The sequence below is a fragment of the Arachis duranensis genome, chromosome 6, assembly GCF_000817695.3.
Source record: "Arachis duranensis cultivar V14167 chromosome 6, aradu.V14167.gnm2.J7QH, whole genome shotgun sequence".
NCBI lineage: Eukaryota > Viridiplantae > Streptophyta > Magnoliopsida > Fabales > Fabaceae > Arachis > Arachis duranensis.
The window spans coordinates 92,846,592-92,860,756 of NC_029777.3; the positions used below are offsets into that span (position 1 = coordinate 92,846,592).

The 14,165-nt window shown below is 35.4% G+C and overlaps 2 protein-coding genes across 2 annotated transcripts; both read left to right on the top strand.

Annotated features, from left to right (window-relative positions):
• Positions 1–102: 102 nt before the first annotated feature.
• Positions 103–7,739, top strand: LOC107494651 (uncharacterized). The gene is made up of 9 exons (XM_016115691.3): positions 103–504; positions 1,208–1,254; positions 1,480–2,724; positions 5,302–5,390; positions 6,034–6,136; positions 6,211–6,315; positions 6,671–6,785; positions 6,964–7,137; positions 7,273–7,739. The coding sequence occupies exons 1-9, from the start codon at positions 120–122 to the stop codon at positions 7,425–7,427; spliced, it is 2,418 nt and encodes an 805-aa protein (XP_015971177.2). The 5' UTR covers positions 103–119; the 3' UTR covers positions 7,428–7,739.
• Positions 7,740–8,680: 941 nt separating this feature from the next.
• Positions 8,681–13,845, top strand: LOC107494650 (sialyltransferase-like protein 1). The gene is made up of 11 exons (XM_016115690.3): positions 8,681–9,088; positions 9,203–9,279; positions 9,745–9,831; positions 9,922–9,999; positions 10,089–10,180; positions 10,307–10,508; positions 11,371–11,461; positions 12,024–12,082; positions 12,200–12,348; positions 12,578–12,659; positions 12,931–13,845. The coding sequence occupies exons 1-11, from the start codon at positions 8,962–8,964 to the stop codon at positions 13,321–13,323; spliced, it is 1,437 nt and encodes a 478-aa protein (XP_015971176.1). The 5' UTR covers positions 8,681–8,961; the 3' UTR covers positions 13,324–13,845.
• Positions 13,846–14,165: the final 320 nt, after the last annotated feature.

The window sequence follows — 14,165 nt, forward strand, 5'->3', positions numbered from 1 at the left end:
CATTTTATTGTATTATTATAAAAATAAAGATTTTTATTTTTTTTATTTCTTTTTTTTTTTCAAAAAACGGTGGCAAGATGGTAATTGGAGTGTGGCGGTAGAACCAATATTCGGTGAAGATGCGGCACCCAGCCCCACCCAGGGAAGCGAGAAAGCGCCAACAAATAATAACAAAAAATGCTTTGTTCATTCTGAGCGTTGGTAAAATTAGAATAGAAGCCTTTCCCAACGACGAAAATCACGACCCTTCTCCAAAACAAACCGCCCCTCCCCCTCTCTCCCTTTTTTTCATGTCCATCTTGCCCTCACAAGCCCAGCCAGCACCATCGTCTTCTTCATCTCCTTCAACTTCAAACCCTAATTCCCAATATGGATTCCCGAATTCTCTTCCCTCTTCCTCAATTTCCTCTCTCTCTTCGCAATTCAACAACTTCGACAGCAACATCGATGCTTCTTTCGGATCCCTTCGAATCTCTGATCCCCAATCTCCCTGCCACCATCCAGGTTTGGATTTTTGCATCTTCTTTCCTTTAATTTCTGTGTCTTCGATTTGTACTTCGTCGTGAAATTGTGGCTGTGTTTTGGTCGGTGAGGATTGTTTTCGGTAATTCAGGTTTTACTGTTTAGGTAAAAAATGAGAATATGAGAGGGGAAAAAGATAAGGACTATCAACTTATTAATGTATCTTTCGAGGTTAATTTTTTGGGTGGTTTGTGGTTGCGTGGCTTAGGCTTTGGTTTGGTAAAGTTTTAGAAGAGGTGTATAAGTTCCCCATTTTGTGTTTCGTCAATAAAAAAATTTTTTAAAAAGTCGGAATAAAGCAACTAAGGTGGAGTTTTCAAGTTAGTTTGTATTTTTCAAAATTTTAAAGTCTAATATAATTTTATATATTAACTAATTTTAAAATTTAACGTTTAAATTTATGGCTTTTATAGTATTTTTAAATTTTAAAAAGCTATTTTATCAAAAGTAATTGTTGTTACTTGTGTTTATTAAAAATTATTTTTAATTTGATTTACCAAATACAAAGTTTACATTTTAAAAAAAAAGCTATCTTTTAAAAGCTAGTTTTTATAAATTATTTTTAAAAGTAAAAACTTTACCAAACTAATCCTTAGTGCGGTCGAATTGAGGATGTTTGATTTTCTCTGTTTGTTTTGGTGCTGCTTGTTCATCAGTTGATTCTCTTTGTGGTTGTATATGGCAGGTTCATCAACTCAAGCTACAGAAGATTCTCGTGGACCTTCCGAAAAGGTATTTTGATTTTCCTTTTTGGAGTGCGGTTGCCCGTCCACTGTCTTGACCTCTCAATGACTGCATCTCTGTTTAGTATCTAATATGGACTAGGACTGTGTTTGGGGTGTATTTTAAAGGACTTATCCTGTTCTTGTTGTTTTCTCGTAACTAAAGTGTCCGAATTGTAGAATTATATAGTGTTTGTGTATATGGTAGGTTACTGTTGATCTTTTTTGCTAGTAGGTGATGGAGTCGGTGTCTGCAAGTGGTATAAGTTCTTCTTCACCTTCACAAAACTCTGGAATACATTCTAGGAGTCACGCTGGAAAACGAGCAGGTGGNNATAGACATCAACAGAATCCTGTGTCTGCAAATTATCCTGGAAGTTCCCCTCCACTGGGAAGGAGATCTCAGATGGTGAATGGCAATTACTTGCTGAATTTTCAGTATGATCCAATATCCCGTTCTCAACCAAGAGGGCCTCCACCTCCTCTTCCAAGAAGGCAACGGAAGAGAAGGCCATACAACAAGGATTTGTTTCTGCAGGCAAATTACAGATTCATGGTCCTAGATACAGGAAATTATTCTCCCCAGTCGATGGATCCAGATAAAATGTTGCAGTGGGAGGATATTATATGTGTGACATATTCAACCCCCTTCCCAGTTCAGTGCCCAATTTGTTTGGAGTATCCTCTGTGTCCCCAGATAACCTCATGCGGGCATATTTTTTGTTTCCCATGTATACTACAGTACTTGATGCTGGGTGAAGAGGATCACAAAGGTGATTGCTGGAAAAGGTGTCCTTTATGCTTTGTGATGATATCTGTCAAGGATTTGTATACTGTCCACATAACAAATGTCAAACAATATCAAGTAGGGGATAATATTGAGTTCACATTTTTAACACGAAAAAAGGATTCATTTACTTTATCTCATAAAAATAAACAAGAGACAGATATTGCATCAAGTAGCAATGGAGATTTATGTGATCCGTTTTCCAAGTTCACACTCACATCAGATGTAGATCTCTCTGTTAGACACGCAATATCAGATCTAGATGGCTGGCTGGCCAGAGCTGATTCAGGGCTTGTCGATGACCTGGAGAAGCTTCCATATGTTTGTGCTGCAATGCAACAACTAAAACAAAGGAAGAAATATTGGAATGAACATAGGGCTTCTGACATTTCTTCAAGGCTTATTGATTCTGAACATCAGATACAATTGACAGCTGCAAATGCTGTGGATGCTGATGGTGAAACCCATTCTAATGGATCAAGGATTTCCACTGTAGATTTCCAGGACCAAAGTAAGGGAATAATATTGGATAAGTCAACTGCTGAAGCCTGTCCACATCAAACTTTGGATGGAGAGAAATTGATAGAACAAGAAATCAATCCATCCTCATCATATGAGGAGAAGAATGGTGTTCAAAGGCATTCAAATGGAATTGGAGAGACGAAGGAAAGTGATTCTTACAATTTCTTTCAGGTTTGATGACAACTTCATGCTTGTCTCTGTATTACCCCCTATTTAGTTTTCTTCACGTTTTTCTAATTGAAGTAACAAGTGTTTCACCATAAGAATTGTATACTGATTCTGTTGAGCAGTTTGGCATGATCGTATTTGTAAGATATAGGTAAGATATGTTTAGACTACTAGTGTGTTTAGTTTATGCAGGGTTTGGCATAGGATAAGTTTAGGTTTTTAAAGGGTTTGCATAGATGGAAGGAAGCTTTAGTTATATTATAGTTTTCTACATTTTGGATGTATTTTAAAGTTGTAGAGAGGATAGAGTGTAATTGAAGGTGTGAGAGGGAAGACAAAATTGACAAATATGTTGAAAGGATCATGTTGCATGTTGGCAGCAACGAATGTCAAAATTATAGCTTTATTTTAGATAGAGAGAAAATGTGTGCTTTAGTTCTAAAATCTAATTAATCTAAAACAATTTGGGCTGGGGTTTGGGGTTGTCAGGTTGAGAGTACATTATAATTGTCATGGACCATCTCTCCGCAAAGGTTAGGCTGTTGGTAACTCGTGAATGGTTTTATATTTCTAATACACTCTATGTACAATAGGATGTTAAGTACTGGAAGAAAGTGGAAACCATAACTTAAAAGCTAGATATTAAGGGGAAGGATCACTTTCCTTGAATACAACATCAAGTATCCCATACTAGTCGACATGGGATTTTGGGCACCCCATAATACTCCCGAGTCCCTAACAGTACATCGACCTTAGAGAGCTGATGTCCACAACAGCCTCACTCTATCAACGCCAATCTAGTGGTAGCCATTCCACAGTCGTTTATTAGTATCAGGTATTCACCGTATCAGCCTATAGGTGATTAGCCATTCCACAGTCGTTTATTAGTATCAGGTATCCACCTTATCAGCCTATAGGTAGCCCTTTCTGTACCGATGACAACTTAGCTCTGATACTATTGTTAAGTACCTAAGGAAAGTGAGAAACCACACCTTAAAAGCTGGCTATTAAGGGGAATAACCGTTCTCCTTAAATACGTCATCAAACCTCCCAAGTCTCTAACATAGGATAAGAAGGATCAAAATCTATATCATTTTTCTATGGAGGCTCTGATATTATGTCATTGACTGATTATTCTTAAAGCACTAATAGAAGAGGTACATAGATCAATGATGTTTCTGTGTAACCCTTTCCTTTGGAGGATGAACACTAAATGTGGGAGATAATCAGTTTATTCTCTTAGATCAGTCTTCTAACCTGAAGCTGTAGTATAAAACTAATATGCTAAATTATATATGAGAAATTAATTAAATTAGGGTTACTATAATAGCAATGGCAATATTATTAGCTTAAATTCTTAACCAGTTCCCTATCTACCTCTGATGTCTTGTGACGTAGTGAGCTGTGCATAGATAGATAAACAATGCAAAGGTTAAATTCTACAAATTTAGTTCGCTGGTCTGGATACCACATTTTCAAAGGCGGCAAACCCTAACTTATTGGCGAAAATGAAAACAAACTGCAAGTAATGCTTTAGTCAATGCGAAAAAAGTATGATAACATCACTTGGGTTGCTTTAATAAAATAGCTTTGGTGACAATCTATTGGGCTTTTCTTGGATGCATTAATAACGTAGCAATCTATTGATCGGCATGAGTTTCAACAGCAAGCTTCTGCATAAGACTGTACTCCTTCCATTTCACTTTTCACAAAAAGTACACATAATAAGAAATCACTAACTTCAAAAATATTGGAACTGTTTAGGCTAAATTATTACCTTGAAAATTTTCTTTTCTCTTACCTTCGATTAAATGCTTAGTGCACATATTTGGTGTACTGTAGTTAGGACAAAAAGTATATAAACATTCTGAATCTAATCAAATGCCAAATATTGTTAGACAATGTTTAGTTAAGAAGTGACTTATTTTTGTGGGCTGGCAATAGTTCAAGACACGACAAAATGTCAAAGGAAAAATGAAGGCAAAGATCATTTATGGCCGGCCAATTAATGTTGTTTGTTGGTACCAAAGCTATATTGATTTTCTTTTCCTTGAATGATTGATCTATTTTCATCATGTCACTGTGGAGAGTAGTTGTTTTGTTGAGATCTGTGGACAGAATACTATTATTGCCTGCGAAATTGCTTGGTTTTTTTTGTTTTTTGTTTCTCTTTTTGCTTTGTTTTGTTTTTTTTTTTTTAAATGACTCTTATACTTTAAAAAGATAAGGCAATGCTTCATGACTCCATTATTACTTTTTATATGGTATTGTAAGAATGCATAATCTTTTCACATTAAGATCTGAATCGCCGATAGGTTTGGTGCCCTCCCTTGCAACTTTGTGCTTTTGAATAATTGAACTTTGGTCAACTGTTAGTGCCAAATTGTTTATACTAACTCATTCTAAAACCCTCTCATCATTCCTGACAATTGGACAAATTTAGAAGAATTGTATTGAGATGAGGAATTGTTTCTTTTGCTTTTATTGAGCAATTTACAAATGCCTTATGCTTAACAACTTCCTATTTATTACCCATCTAATGATGAAATTTGGTTGTTACCATTTTCATATCTATTTCAGGCTGTGGATGGCCAGCATATAATTCTCCATCCACTGAACACGAAATGTTTACTTCATCATTATGGGAGTTATGACATGCTTCCACACAGGTTTGAACAAGAAGTGCTTCTTGGTTTGCGTGATAATTCAAATGCAATTGTCATATTGTGGAACTTTTTAAAGTTTATGGAGATGGAAATTGATTTATTCTAAACTTCAATTTTGGGTTCATAAACATGTATACACCACAAAACAAAGCTTTTAAATCTGTAAATTCAATGCACATAAAAAATAAGGTTTGGTGCTATAGAAGATGCATCTCACACAAACTAGTAAGGTTTTACCATACTTATTTCATGATAATAAATATCTATTAACATCTACAGAATTAATCCTTAATTGTAGGCTAAGATAGTGGTACTTAAATCAAAGTATGTTTGGGTTGTAATTTTGGCTCAAAGAAACAAAATCAAGTACATAATTGGCGGAATGCACCTATCATGAGAAGTCAGAAGTTGCAGCAAACACTGCATAGCCTTGTGTTGTTTGCTGGGTTGATTAGGTGGACTAACTAATGCCATTTTCCTTTGTCAAAGATTGAATTTTCAGTAAATGTCATATTAGTATGTTTTAGTTTCAGTTGGAATGTTAATATTTTAAGTAGTACTACATGATAGTTGATATTAGTACATGTTAATATCTATAGTTTCGGCTTCCTCTAATGGCCTTTTGACCAGAGTCTACTGATTGCAGAATAACGGGAAAGATTCTGCAAATGGAAACGGTTACCCAGTCCGAGGCCATGAGGAGGCGATATAAATTCTTAAGTCATTTTCCGTTGACAACAACTTTTCAGGTGCCCTTTAAAAGAAAATTATTTAATTCGAAGATTCTGTTATAATTTATAATAGGTATTTGCTAATTTTTCAGCTGTGTGAAATTGATTTGAGTGAGATGTTGCCTCCTGAAGCACTGGCCCCATTTATGGATGAAATAAAGAAGCGTGCACACCAGAGGAAACAACTCGCAAAGAAGGTATTTAGTTGTATCCTTGAATATTACATTTGTAGATTTCAAAAAGGCAATCAGACTCTCGCTGCTCTGACTTACTTCTTAGTTCTCTCACCCTTAATGCTTGTGTATAAGAACTTGACGTGGCTCTGTGAAATTGTTGTTATTCTGTGAAATTTCTCCCAAATTTTTATGGATGTCATATTTTCTTGATTTGTCTTGTCTCCTCTTGTTTGTCTGCCATTCTGTTGATCTGTGCCAGTGGGGCAAATTGTTTTAATGAAACCTTTGGTAATTTTTTTTTTTTTTTTTTTGTGGCTAAAACTTCTGCAATCACCTGCCTTTGAAGAATTGAAGTCATGTTATGTTATTATTCTAGGAGCAAAAGGAAAAATTCAAGGCGGAAGCTGCTGCCGCTTATTCTTTTCCCATTCCAAGTTATAAACTTGCTTCGTATGATGACACTCCAACATTTTCTATGGATGACTTTGAAGGTAACATTCTTTTTGGCTGTTAGAAGATCAAATTAGTGGTACATGACTTCCATACTTGCACTTGGACTTTATGGCATTTTAAAGTGTTCTGCATAATCTGCATTTGATTTGGCTTTTCAATTGCACATTATCATCTCTTATGGGGTGTATAATTTTAATGTTTTCCTTTTTATTTTAGCCTTGGGAAATTCAGCTATGTCATCAAGTCCTCCAGTTGTTGGGGAAAGAAAAACATTCTCAAATGTTACCCGGCTTGGATTCGCCGCTGCTCATGATTCTCCATCCTTACAAATCCAAGAAACCAGCAGTACCCATAATAACAATACGGTCACTAGTCCTACTGGCACAACAGGTATAGTGAGATTATGTAAATTTGATATTTTTCTGCTCACCAAAATGTCATGCACTCATGCAATTGCTGAAGAATGAGCACCCTGCTATGAGGGCCTCAAGCATGTTTATGTTCTAAAACAATTTGATCCTGTAGGTCCAAGAAATGTGGAGACACCATCATATTCCAATGTTACATCCAGAGCCGAATCAAATGTAAACATGAATGCATCAAACACAAATGACTTTGGGAAGAAGCGGAAAAAGCAAAATCGAGTTCTCCTATCGACATCTGGTGGCAGGCGTTACTGATACTCTATAAGATTGTATGTTAGAAGGCTCCAATTTCATCCCGTGAAGCCCGAAGTGAAATTTGCGACTCCATCTAGACAATTTCAGTGTAGTTATCTACAATCTTATGGATGACATGTATTTTATGCGCTTGATTTCTTGTAGATAGGTATAGACGTGTGGAGAGAGAGAATAAATGATCTCATAAACAACCAAGACACGACGGTTTTAAGTACACTTTGAGATAGTTGACTGTCTTTTTGGTTTATCCAATGTTTTATGTAATGGCTTATGGTCGGAACAACACATTGTACAAGGGCCACATTTGCAAAACTTGTTACTTGGTTTGTGTTTGTTGCGAAGGAGTCGTCTCTGGGAGGCCATATGCTCGTGGCTGGGGTCAAAATAATCCCGATAGGGCTTTCAAAGTTTAGAAGCTTGAAGGGTTTGGCATGAGAATTTTCTTTCTTGGTTGAAAACCAAAATGAAATGGATTCTTCGCTGCTGAGGCATGTGACTTCTGAATCACTGCACGGAAGGGGTGTTTTGCGTTGTATCAATGGAATTACTTCGTGAAAAGTGGATACGCCACACACCCCTGAATATTCCGTGTTCAGTCATTTTTACATATTCGTATTCTTTTAAGTCATGTATGATGTATCATATGGGTTGCACATATCTATATAAGGTGTTTGCTATAGTGCTTAAAAAATATTGTCTAATTATTAAAATAGGTTAAATAATTAATTTTAAATTTAGAAGTACAAAAGTTAAAATATTTTAAATATTTTAAAGTTATTATAAAAAGTAATTTAGACAAAATTTTGACATCAAACAAAAGGTATCATAAAATCCTCCGGGCCTGAGTTGGTCTTCATCCTTAGAATAAAAATACATTTTAACATGTACATCTTGCTTGATTATAATGGGAGTAGTTTAAATAATTGCAACTTCGTAAACAGGCGAATTTTAGTTATAAAGGTACAAGAATGTAAACCAACTTAAGCTAAGAGCTTACAGTTTGCAGTAGGATTATTTGTTAGAAAACATAATTATATGTTAATTCAAAAATGAGATTAATATTGTGTAATGTTAGTGCAAAACAATCTCATATTTATTAGTGGATCAAATGTTCTCATTTGCAAAACTTTAAATAGGCAATGCATTATAATTAAATTCTTTAAAACGAATCATATTACAAAGCCATCCCAGCTTAAACTTAATTGATTCCTCAAAAAGAAATTATAAGATCACGTTAGCAAAATACAAATAGTAGTGGCAAGCTAGTGTACTGTGTAATATTCTATTCAATATCTGGAAGGCAAGTGTACATACAGCCTGTAACAGCGTAACACTCCATTCCACATTTCATTTATCTCCTGATCTCCTCAAGCAAGCTTGGTCGTTGTTTCAGTGTTCACGTTTTTCAGAGCCACAAAAACGTCGTCGTTTCTGGGAACACAACTTATACTGCTGCATTCCGCGAACTTCATTAGCCTTGATCTGAATCTAACCCCCACCGACTCTTTCTCTCTCTCTCTCTCCGTGATTGAGTATGAGGCAGCACAAGCTGCTATCATCATCAGCGAGCAATAACAGGAGACCCAGGATTCTGTATCTGGTGTGCGCCGTTGCATTGTTCTCTCTCCTCCTCTTTGCCATTCAATCCTCTTTCTTCTCAGGTAATTAATTAATCACAATCATACTCCCCTAATCATTGATTAATAAATTATTCAAAATTGCGCTCCCAATCTTGCGTGTGATTCTGAGCTTCCTCCAAATTGCACTTTTTCCAGGTTCCCTTATTTCAGATCGCAACAGAGAGCAAATTAGTGTCTTGTCAAACTTCCAGACCAGTGTTCAGCAGTGTGTGGTAGCTATCCGTTCCTTTTCTTTCTTTTCTGTCTTTTTATTCATTTTGGATTTTTTCCTTCGGTGGTCCTATGGGTTTGTTTATACTAGATTTGAAATTCAGTTGTGTCTGTGCTGTGTTTTCTATAGCTAATTGTGGAAATGATATATTGTAGGTAATTTTTTTTTCTCCATTGAACTTTGAATGGACTTGACAGAATAACGAGCAATGTGATAATTGTGTTACTAAAGAAAGTATATCAACTTAACTGAAGACAGGCCAAACACACTTATATGTTTCTTTTGAATAACATGATTATGATTTGTTAGTGTCTAACGATTTTTGGTATTCATGGTTATGAATTGTGTCGATTTGAGAAACTAAAGTTCTGGGATTTACTTGTTTGTGCGGCCCGGTATATTTGTTTAGAAATTTGACTTGTTAAGTAGTATGGAAACCAGTGTTGAGCTATGGAATTGAAAACAGGCTAAAAAGGGGCTTGGACTCACTGCACAAATTATTGACCACTGTAAATTGATCCTTAAATATCCTGAAGGCACCAACAGCACCTGGGTATGTCTTTTATGCTCTGATACTTCTTCTTTGATTCAATTTCCACCAATAGCACAGTACTAATTTTTGAATCTGTTTTGATTCTTGCAGTACAATGCACAGTTTAAACACTTTGAGCCTTTGGAGTACAAATTTGATGTGTGCGAGTCGATCTTGTTGTGGGAACAGGTGAACCACCATTCTTTTATCACTGTGTTTTAAGTTGCTTCTTTTCAGTGTGATTCTGTACTTAGTACTGATATGTTGAGGTATGGCAGTACCGTAACATGACCACAATTCTAACCCGAGAATATCTAGATGTTCGTCCTGATGGCTGGGTAGATTATGCTCCACAAAGAATTGCTCAATTGTATGAACCTTAATCTTCTTCTCCTTCTTGTTTGTGACTACTATAAATGTCTATTTCATTATTTATGCTTATTCACTGCAAGCATCTTGCTATGAAGCAAGTCTAATTTCAGTTTTCTTCTTATAGGGGGGCCAAAAAGTGCTACAATAAGACTCTCTGCGAAGAGAACCTCAATATACTATTACCAGCAAAACCACCTTTTCATCCACGACAGTTTCGTACTTGTGCTGTTGTTGGAAATTCTGGAGATCTTCTGAAGACAGAGTTTGGTGAAGAAATTGACAGCCATGATGCTGTTTTCCGTGATAATGAGGCCCCTGTTAATGAGGTATACTTCTATCAACTCATCAATTACAATTCTGACGTTATGTGATAGGATAGATGATAAGAAAAAAAAGAAGGATAAACAAGACATGAATTGAAATTGAATAAGGAAGATACATTAAAATTGAAATAGAAATAAAATGGATAGATTGAAATTGAATACAAAGAGAATCACTCTACTTTCTAGCCAATTTCTTGATGCAACAAGAAAGAGACTCCTCAACCTAACTTGTCCACGCCATAGTTTGGGAATTGAATCGAAGGGACTCCTCAACCTTCTATCCAATTCTCCGATGCAACAAGAGACTCACTCAACCTCACTTGTTCACATCATGGTTTTATCACAAAACCAAAAGGGGGTTTTCAAACCTCTAATTACTGAATACTACGATTACAATAGTTTATGAGGTATTTATAACCTCTTATTAGGTTAAAACAAGGAAAACCTTAAGCTCACAAACACAAAGCCCAATCTAGTAACTAAATAAACAAAATTAAAATACATCAAATTAAGTTGAACATTCTAAAAGTATAAACTATTAACTTCTAAATAATATACTCTTCATATTACGAACATTTGAAGCACGTATCAATAGAGCTTCTAGTGGTTTTTTTTTTGTAAGTATTGTCTCTTACCAAAAGTTTAGCTTTTGCATGTCTTGATATCCAGATCCTTTATCTTTGGATAAATGAGACTGATCACCAGCTAATGCAAGCTCAATAATTATTCTTCTATTACAGTACAAGATGCAATAGTGATTAAGAGCATCAAATTCATTTGTTTACTGTTTTAATTAAGGCTCTGAACTACATAGGGGGAAAATAATTTTTCAAACACTTATTTTGTCTGTCTTTGAATTGTGCAGAAATATGCCAAGTATGTTGGTCTTAAGAGGGATTTCCGTCTAGTTGTAAGGGGTGCTGCTCGTAACATGGTCCCTATTCTAAATGGATCTGGTGAGTTATTATTTATGAGTTATTTTAACAAAAATATCAAACATTTATTGAAATTAGTATTTTAAATGTCAGGTGATATTAGTTAAATGGGTATCTGTTCACAATCCTAGATTTACAAATGGCTACTTTGTCATTTCTGTGTGCTATGTTGCTTATCCTCATCTTTTGTTGCCTAATCCTTTAATATAAACTATACTTTCCATTATTATTTAAATTATTCTACACACAGATTAATCTATTATTAGCAAGCAAAAGGTAGTTCGTAAATAAGTTAAAAAATAACAAAAATTATATTGTGATAAGCCTGTTATATTAGATTCTTTTAATTGTGTTCAAGAATTAATTTATTAATATAATACGCCATTACACCTAAGCAGTTGGTCTAACTGTCTAACTTAGACGTTTTTGTGGATCAACTGGGAGACAGTTTCTCAATAACTAAGAGCCAGAAATCTGGAACTTACAGTGCACTTATTGATATTTTAATCCCCTTTTTCTCCTTGCATGTGTGAGTTCTTGAGTTGTATAAGATCAGAGGATTAAAGTTGTTGCTCTTCTGCAGATGACGAGATATTGATAATAAAAAGTCTAACGCACAGAGAAATCAATGCCATTATAAAGGTGAAAATCTGTTCTTCACTTAATGCTTTTGGTCTATAAGCCTGCTACAGACAGCAGAAACTCAATTATCGGAACAAGTTTATCAACATTCTTTTGACCCCCTTTTTTTTATGGCAGACTATTCCAAATCCAGTCTATCTATTCCAAGGGATTGTACTACGTCGAGGTGCCAAAGGAACTGGGATGAAATCCATTGAGTTAGCACTCTCCATGTGTGATATTGTTGATATATATGGTTTCACTGTTGATCCAGGATACACTGAATGGTGGGTTTCTCTATCTGGATTTTGGTTTGGTTTAGACAATATGGATTTTATGTTTTTTAGTCTTTGTGATAGTTTCTAGAGTATTCATACACGTGCTGCTCTTGAATAGATTTCTCCATTGATACCCCAAAACTTTGCTTATTATTATTTTTTTCCCCTTATTTAATGTAAGTCTGCAATGCCAATGGGTCTTTTTTCTTTTCTTTTTTGTGATTTTCTTTATCTACAGGACAAGATACTTTTCTGCTCCAAGGAAAGGACACAATCCACTTCAGGGTAGAGCATACTACCAACTTCTTGAATGCCTTGGGGTATGTCTTTTCTTTGGATAAAATCTACTTAGTATATTTTTATGGGTGTTGCTAATATGTGTCTTACGAACACATTTAAGAGTACCACAGAAGGAAACATTTGACTAAAAAATTTTGAAAAATAAAATTTTTTACGTTTGCAATGCATTGAATTCATCAAAAACCTAATGTTTCTATTTATACTCTTAACATATGCCTTAGCGCTCATTTTGGCTACATCCTATTATTAACATTTCCTTTTTCAAGTTTTGACACATGGTTTCATTTTCAGTTAATAAGGATTCATTCCCCCATGAGATCAATGCGGAAGCAAGACTGGTCAGATGTGCCAAGTAGAGAAATGATTAGCCAAGCACATGCAGCAGCAAAACAATTGAAGCTGAGTCAATCCAATCAAGCTGGCGACTTAGGGCAGTTTGGCAGTTGCAAGGTGTGGGGTGATGTGGACCCCAAAAAAATGGGACCCGTATCAGGATCTCCGGACATGAGTGATGTAAGGAAGAAATCAAATTACAATAAATGGGAAGTCATGCCTTTTAAGAGTTTGAGGAAAGAAGCACAGGATCACTATATCCAGATGCAAGGGGTGTCTCTGTATAAAATGGATGGCAATAGATTGGATGATCTTGTGTGTGTGAGACATCCCTTAAAATCTGATGTGTAGATGGTGTCTCCCTACTAAGGTTCTTTCTGATCATTGGCCCAACTATTTTCTAAATGGAATATGGGATGAAGTTACCTTCTGTGGCCTGCTTTGTATATTTCCACAGTAGTTCATTTTTTTTCTGCACAAATTCTGCAGCTATCAGAGAGAAGCTAGAATACCAAATCCATGAAGGGAATCCGAATGTATAATTTCATTGACTTTAATATTTTATACTAGAAGGTGATTTATTGTAGGGGATAGGGATTAGAGATCACAACATAGGAATTTTGACTACAGAAGTTTGTTGTGCTTCCTTTTGTGATTCTGGTGGGTTCGAAATGGAATGCTCTTAACAGTGCAATAGGTGTCTCATCTATTAAAATTTGGTTGGTCTTAGAGGTATCTGTAAACATATCACTGTAATGATCAACAATCCTAGAAAAATGTTGGTCTGATGTTTTGAACTAGTTTTACACGGCATTAAAATTACATTTTGGAGTTAAAATTCTTTGATTATTTTTAATTTTACTTTCTTCTCTTTTGGAAAAGCTCTCGTGCTACTGCCAACTTAATGGATTTTGTTCCCGTGAGGCTTGATCTTTGCTGAATATACTTGTTCTTCTTGTTCTGAAGTGGTATTCTTATTCTATTATTAAGCCTTCATGTAATCACTTTGGTTCAATTTTGTTATATGTACGAATCTTTTCTTGTATAGTCAATTCATTTTTCTGTGAGGTCCAAATTAGTTGGATCTTATACTTAATACAATAGTAGAAGGGAGTGGATCTGACTTAGTATAGGAGGAAGAGTAAGTACAAAACTATTTCATGGTTTCTTGGATTACGACTAAAGTTAATATG